A 7,515-nucleotide genomic window follows, 5' to 3' on the forward strand; every position below is an offset into this window, starting at 1 on the left:
TTTTATTTTATTATTTTTGTGTGCGTGTACTGTCAAATCAGATCTGACTGGTACAGGAGGAGATTGTCCCTCCTTCCCTGGCAGAGCATCTGGTGGATTTGAACCATGCGCCTCTGGGATTGTAGTTGCAGCTCCTTGCCACTAGGCCACCAGAGCTCCCCAAAATTTGATTCTTTTAAAAATAAGTATTTTTGATGTAAACTTTTTCATGTTGGAGGCTTTTTATGAATGGAAATAAAAGTAAATTTGGAGAAATAGTCAATAGTGATTTTTATCAGTTAGATCAAGAATTTAGTCTAAATTAGATTGCTCTGAAATTGTTTTGGGGCACAGATTGCTTTTTGTTAACTGTGAATATGGTGTAGACATGCTTTCTGGTAACATTTAGTTGTTTTCATTTTAGGGGTCGGAAGTTTTCCACCATGGCACATTCAAAGTCTAGGACGAATGACGGGAAGATCACGTATCCTCCAGGAGTGAAGGAGATCTCGGATAAAATATCTAAAGAGGAGATGGTGAGGCGCCTGAAGGTAAGAGTCAGGACGGGGGTCTCAGGCACCAGGCTGTGCCAGCTTAACCAGAGGAGCGGTCCCTCTTGGATCCATTCCAGGCAGAACAAGATTTGCCCAGACAGCCTTAAAACAAAGCAGCCACTGATGGCTCTCCAGGGTAGCCTGGATGGTGGGGTTGGGAGCCGCAGGCCTCCCTTGGCTGCCCTGGAGGGACGAGCCACCAGGAAGGTGGAGCTGGGCTTTGCCGGGGCCTCTGGCACGTGGTGTAGAGAGCCACAGCCCAGCGTCCTTGCTGTATTCCGGGAAGTTTGTGAAGAGCTCTTTCCTTTCTTCTCTATGGGCACAGCCATGTCTATCTGAGAAAGGATCCTGAATGAACCTCGAGGGTGCAGTGTGTTAGATTAGCCTGCTCATTTAAAGGTTGGTGGTTCCAGTCCACCCGCCCTTTCATGGTAGAATGAGGAGGTAGTCTTTCTATATTAATAAAGACTTGGGAATCTGGTTAGCAGTCCTGATGAGCCGGAACTTCTGAGTGGCCGTGGTTCTTGCGGATATACGTGTTACACAGACAGAGAACTGCCGGAAGTTGAGGCTACATTTAGAAGAAGCCTTGAAACCAGGGATATCATTGTTGATGTCTGGTAGATCCTGGCTGGGAGCAGAGAAAACCAGAAGAATGTTTTCCTTACCATGCAAAGTCATTTGGCTGTGTGGATCATAACAAATTATGGCTAACATTAAGAAGAATGGGAATCCCAGAGCACTTGCTTGTGCTTAGACGAAAGCCAGCCTTAAACATGAAGGACAGGCCAACAGGGTGTGCGGGAACTGCCCTCTTTGCTTCTGTAATCCAGAAGGCTCCTTCTGGTGCTGTTGGGGAAGGTCTGTGGAGGGGCCGTGGTTGCCGGCTTGCTGAAGTGACTGCAGGAGGGCCCAGGGGCCATGGAGGGTGTACGCCCTTGGTACGTCAGTTAGCTGGAGGGACTGACTGATTTGGAAGCAATTTTTTATCAACTTGTAGTGATTTACACTCTGTTGCTTGATGTGTTACTGTTCACCTAGATTTTGAGACTGGACAACATCCCTGTGTTTGTGTTTGAAAGCCTAGGACTTCCCATCAGATCTGTTTTCTACCTGTTGATCTGTGGTGGTGTTGGTGGTGGACCATCAAGTTGGAACCAACTTGTAGCCGACCCTCTGGCAGGCTGTCAGAGGCAGTTAGAGTTGCCTGGAAGGAGATTACCTGTTTTTCTCCCTTGCAGCAACTGATAGATTTGAACCCTGTTCCTTTGGGTTGGCAAGTGCAGCTCCTTTCCCACTAGGGCACCAGAGTTTCCTAGCTGTTGATCTACATGGTCTAAATACTGTAAGAAGAAAACAGTTCTAAGGTAGTAATTGCACATTCCACAGAGAGGCCTAGCATTTATGCATAAATTATTAGAATGTCAGATATTAGATGCCTGTTCTGGGATAAAGACCTCCCTGAACAGATTGGATTTATCTAACTGGAACACTTGCTTTTTATTTAAAACTTTGAGATACCAGCCTCTTACGTATGAAATTTAAAATTTTCTACTTGTTTCAGTTCTCTTGATGTTTTTAAATTTTAGAAAAATTAATGAAGACATGCATTTCCTCAGATTGGCATATATTTCAAGGAGGCTGTCCCTGATATTTGCTGAGAAGCTTAATCGTGAAAGCAGACAGGAGAATTGTACAAGCTGATTTTCATTTCTTTTAGAGATGTTGTTTTTGTTGATAAGTTTGTATTATCAGTGTTAGTTAGGTGTCATCGCTGACGGCCGTAGGAAGTCCAGTTGGGCCCTGTGCCCAAGCTGTGCCAATCTCATCATCTCTGATGTGCTTTTTACTTTAGGGGACTTCTGTTTGAGGTTTTAATGAGTTTCACAACACCATGCTTGGTGAAGTGTAGAGAGTTGGAAGTGTAGGAAGAAGATGACCATTAGTGGAATCTCCTGAGTGACGGGTGACTGCACTGGTGGGCACAGATAGCAGCAACTGTGAGGGTGTGCGGGACTCAGGATGGACTGCCTGGTGGGTGACCATGAAGCTGTGGTCAGCAGTAGGCTGTGAGGGTGCGGGACTCAGGACTGACTGACTGACAGGAGACCCTGCTAGTGGGGTCAGTAGACTGTGAGGGTGTATGGGGTTGGGCAGTTTTGGTTCTGTTGTACAATCGGTATCAGTGAGTTAGAACTGACTGCACACTTACCTGCGGGGCCCCCCCTCCAGTCGTAGACCGCTACGAGGAATTCGATGTCATCATCTGGCTGGGAACAAACTGGTGAGCCTTGGTGGTGTAGTGTGTGAAGTGTTTAGTTGGAAGTTCAAATCCACCAACTGATTTGCCAGGGAGCAATGAGACAGTCTCTGAGGGGTAGATGTTTCCCGTCTCGGAAGGCTGATGTGGGTTGCCATGAGACAGAGTCAGTTCAGTGGCTGTGGCTGTGAGCTTAGTTTTATTCTTTTGTTTTTATACTTGTTAGGAATCTCTTTTATAGTCGTTTTTAGGATTTGCACTTTCTGCAGTTTTTAGCACCTGTTGCATGGAGATGGAGGAAAGATTTTGTGTGATGTCAGTGATTTTGGATATGTGAAAGCCGTACAGATTATCTAGATTTGGCAACATGTACAGTGATTGCAGGGAGTGCTGGATGGATTGTATAGTGTGTTGCTCTGCTGTTCACATGGCCAGCAGTTTGAATCCACTAGCTGCTCCATGGAATACAGATGGTCAGTCTCTTTTAAAGAGTCACAGAATCTTGAAATCCCTCAGAAACCTGAGTTGCTATGCATTGGAATTGACTGCTGGGCAGTGGGTTTGAATTTGCGTTTTGGTTCAGTTGACCTGGTTAGGTAAAGGGAGTTCCCGTGGGGTGGTCTCAGGGAGTGGCCCTCCTGATCTGGAGGCAGTGCCCTGAGTAGCTGGACTCCACCTCAGCGCCTCAGGAGAAAGATTAGGAGTCTCATCTTAAACTGTTGACGGTTTCTGAAAGCCTGCTGGAAGGTCAGCTCCGAGCCCATTATGACGTGACAACTGTGAGTTTTGCAGTTGTATTTATGTAATTTCTAATTGTTCCTATCCCATTTTATTACAAGTATTCATAATCTGTCACTCTTTTTATAAAATCTGTTTCTTGTCTCACAGTTAAGGCATTTATTGGAGAAGTCCAAAGGCTGTGTAATTCAAGTTGGCACAGGATGCATCTGTTCAGTCCAGCTTCCGGAATGTGCCTGCAGACATATTTGAGTCTAGCTGCTATAGACCAGTGGTACAAAGCTCTTCTGACATTTATGACATCTTAGTGGCAGTCCCCTGACAAGCGTGGGACCAGGCTCCTACATCTGATTCTGGGGGCAGCAGGTCCATGGCCAGCTCCTCACACCCCGGTGTGTCTCCTGTAAGCCCACGGCCAGCTCTCTCACGCCGGCTCTCTGCCGTGACTATGGCTCCTGTAGGCCCATGGTCAGCTCTCTCACACCGGCTCTCTGCTGCGGCTGCTGCTGTAGGTCCTTACACCGGCTCTCTGCCCGGTGGGTGACGCCCCGGTGGGCCATAATTTGAGTGGCGTAGGGATCTTTGGCCCCAGGGACACACTCTGCACGCTCTGCTCCTGCTTTCAGTGCTGACAGCAGCGGCTGGTAGGCTTCCATAGGAGGCCTGTGACTCATGCGTCCTGGGCCCAGACTGTAGAGCAGGCTTGGCAGCAAAGGCCTGCTTCACTTCTTTGAATAAGACTGTAGTAAAGAAGTTGCTCGATTTGCTGAAATCTATTTCATGTGGCCACCTTTCCTAGTCCACTCAGGCCATCAGAGACAGTCAGGACGCTCGTCCTTGGCAGTGAGTGCCAGAATAGAAAGAAGGGGTCAACTGTGGGTTCTGGCACCTGGGGAGGCAAACCCAGGAGCTCCCCAGTGTGGGTCTGGGCTTCCAGCGCTGCCCTGAGAAGTCAGTGGGGAGCAGAACCATCTGATACTCAAGAGTCTGGCTGGACGGCCAAGTGGATGTCCTGGCAGCCCCTTGAAAGGAACACAGCATGGACCTGGGTCCTGAGTGGCCACTTGCTGCATAGTGTTTGCAGCACCACCTAGTGGAGGCCCAGTGGTCACCCTTCCCTTGGGGTTGTTGGGGGCAGTCCATTCCTGCCAATGAAGGAATTATGTTCCATCTCATTTCAAGAGGGAAAAGTGCTTTTATTCACATTGTTGAGGTGATGGGGCCAGAGCCAGTGGAGGGGCAGTGGGCTGTTCTCAGAGCTCAGACTCTGCGTTCTTACCAAGCTTGCCTCCAGCCTGCTGCTTTGATGTAATGTTTCTGAAAAAAGGTGTTTCCAGTAGCTTCCTTCTCCTCAAGTCAGACGTAGTGTTGACGCTCTCCAGAGAACCCACTCCGTTGTTCTCTTTGACGCAGAATTTCTTCGCTGGACGCCAGAAGGTGCACCTCGTAGTCCCCTTTTACCATGTAGAGCAGGGCCTTGGACAGCCTTGCAGAGATCTGTGGATAATTTGGGTATAGGAAACTGGTCATCTGCACTGGCTGTGGCTCAGAGGGAGAAACACATCATCTAGGTTTTTCTTCAGCACTGTGCTTTTTTCCTCCTAATGAAAGGATTTGAAATATTACAGAAAGCACAATAAGCATATCCCCTGTCTTTGGGTCAGTTCCCACTCACCTCATCAGGTTTCCAGGGCCTTGTCCTGGTGGAAGCTGACTTCCACAGCTTTCTCCTGAGGAGTTCCTCGTGGTTTTGAGCCACGGATCTTTTAGTTGGCAGCCCAGCACTTAATTCACTGTGCCACTAGGGTTCCTTCACTGGAGGACCTGTATAGTGTTTGAAAGAAGGAGGAAGTGCCAATTTCGATACAGTTGTAAACGTGAGAGTGGAAACACTAGGGTTCTTCCAGTCTTCACACTGTGCACGTTCAGCTTACAAATGGAAAATCTCAGAAGCAACAACAAAGCTGTGGAGTTGGGCCCAGCCGCACCATGCAGAGCTGCAGAGGGTTCTGAGTGTGTAAGTCAGCGGCCTCATCCTTGACCTGTTACAATCTAGTTGCCAGATATGCTGTATCAATGAAGATACTTGCTTATTTTCTAAGAGAAAGTATAACTTTAGAAGGCGGCTTGTTTTCTTAGACCTTCTCGGGGAAAACGAGCTACGTTTTCTGGAAGCTGAGCCTTGGTGGTGAATGTGGCTTCTGTTTCAGATGGAACATATTATGACATGATTGAATTTTTAAATTTGTTTTGTACAGATGGTTGTGAAAACATTCATGGACATGGACCAGGACTCTGAAGAAGAGAAGGAGCTGTATCTCAACCTAGCCTTACATCTGGCTTCAGACTTTTTCCTCAAGCACCCAGATAAAGATGTCCGTTTGCTTGTAGCCTGCTGCCTCGCAGACATTTTCAGGATTTATGCTCCTGAAGCGCCTTACACGTCTCCTGATAAACTAAAGGCAAGTACGCACCTAAAGGACTGTGCACTCATGGTGCTGTTTGGCTAAGTTGAAGGTTGTAGGCTTCAGTGCGCTGTCATCAGGTGCAGCAACTTGAATGAAGCTGCTTCTGCGTCTTTGGGAGCGTCCTTTAGGAAGCCGTTCTGACCTCAGAGTGAGCCCCGCTTAGTCCCTGTGTCCTGCCTCCTTGACAGCAGCCCTGGCGGACAGTCACCTTACAGGCCGTGTCCATTACTTAAGAGGTCAGCCTGCTGTAAACCTGTATTTAAGTACATTAACTGTGGAGCATTTAATGGAAGGAATTGTTTAAAGAAAAGATAAGGGAAAAATTCTTTTAGCTTTGTTTTGTCTGAAAGTTTACAGAACAGTTGGTTTTCCAGCCAGTCACTTACACAGATGTCTTCTGACTAATTATGTCCACACATTGTAAGAGTTCTCCTCCTGGTTCCACCTTGTGTTTCTCATTTCCAGGAAGCCTTTTTTATGTTTTCAATAGTATAAACGGAATTTATTTATTCTTTTTTGTAAGTGCTGTTTACTTACAAAGCTCGGATACATTGTTTTCATACTGGGTCTTTTGCTTTTCCTTTACCCACCTTCCCCTCCACCTATCGAATTGTGCAACCCTGGGATTAAGCCCCACCCTCTTCCATCCTCATTCTACAGTAATGGTCTGATACAGTGTTTATGAGACTGAGTTAGTTCACTCGGCATAATGCTCTCCAGTCCCTCCTGTGCTAGGTGTGGTTTAGGAAATCATTGCTCCTGGGTGTTACATAGTATTCCATGACAACTGGGTTGTTTCCAAGTTCCCACAGTGGTGAATAACGCTGTTGTGAACATCCGTGGACAAGTCTCTGTGCCTCAGTTCTCATTTTCTCAGGGCACATCCCAAGCAGTGGCATGGCTGGGCCATATGGAATGTCTTTGTTTTGCTTTCTGAGGAAGAAAACACTGCCTTCCCGAGTGACTGTACCGTGTTACATGCCACCACAGTGTGGTCCTTCTCTGTCACCTCCTCCCTTCCGAGCTTTCCCCTGGCCCAGTGCTGCTCTTCTGACCTTGAGAGGTTGAATGAATGCTTGTCTGTTCTGTTGTGTGTTGTTTGTGTGAAAGGTGAACTACTAGGTGAGTGTAGTTACCGGCACAAAGGATTTCAGAGGGCCAAAGTCTTGAGGGTCCACCTGCCAGTTACAGGTAGACCAGCAGGCTTGGCCATTTTTTTTTAGTTTCAGCTTTGTTCCATTTTTTCCCCCAGGATCTTCCACTGTCCTGGGAGTATATGGAGTTTTGGGGGGTTGGGGATCCATGACATTAAAACTCTTTGGCTCCCAAAAATGTCTTTGTCATATCCAAAAAAATTCACCACTTTATATTGTGGAACAGACCACCAACTACTTATATGCTAGTTCAAGCTGAAGCTGAGGAAAATTAAACCAACCCCACAGGAGCCAAAATATGACTTTGATTTCATCCCACCTGAATTTCAGAATCATCTCAGGAACAGGTTTGAGGCCTTGAA

The 7,515-nt window shown here is 47.1% G+C and overlaps 1 protein-coding gene across 3 annotated transcripts in view; it reads left to right on the forward strand.

Annotated features, from left to right (window-relative positions):
• Positions 1–422: 422 nt before the first annotated feature.
• PDS5B (PDS5, regulator of cohesion maintenance, homolog B (S. cerevisiae)) overlaps positions 423–7,515 on the forward strand; it is a 121,325-nt gene continuing 114,232 nt past the window's right edge. For all 3 annotated transcript variants that reach the window (XM_006879584.1, XM_006879582.1, XM_006879583.1), the window contains exons 1-2: positions 423–530; positions 5,790–5,993. In XM_006879584.1, the coding sequence (XP_006879646.1) occupies positions 423–530; positions 5,790–5,993 (312 nt within the window). The remainder of the gene's footprint in view (positions 531–5,789; positions 5,994–7,515) is intronic.

The sequence above is a fragment of the Elephantulus edwardii genome, unplaced genomic scaffold, assembly GCF_000299155.1.
Source record: "Elephantulus edwardii isolate Elephantulus edwardi_28Jun2011 unplaced genomic scaffold, EleEdw1.0 scaffold00004, whole genome shotgun sequence".
In the NCBI taxonomy this organism is placed as follows: Eukaryota; Metazoa; Chordata; class Mammalia; order Macroscelidea; family Macroscelididae; genus Elephantulus; species Elephantulus edwardii.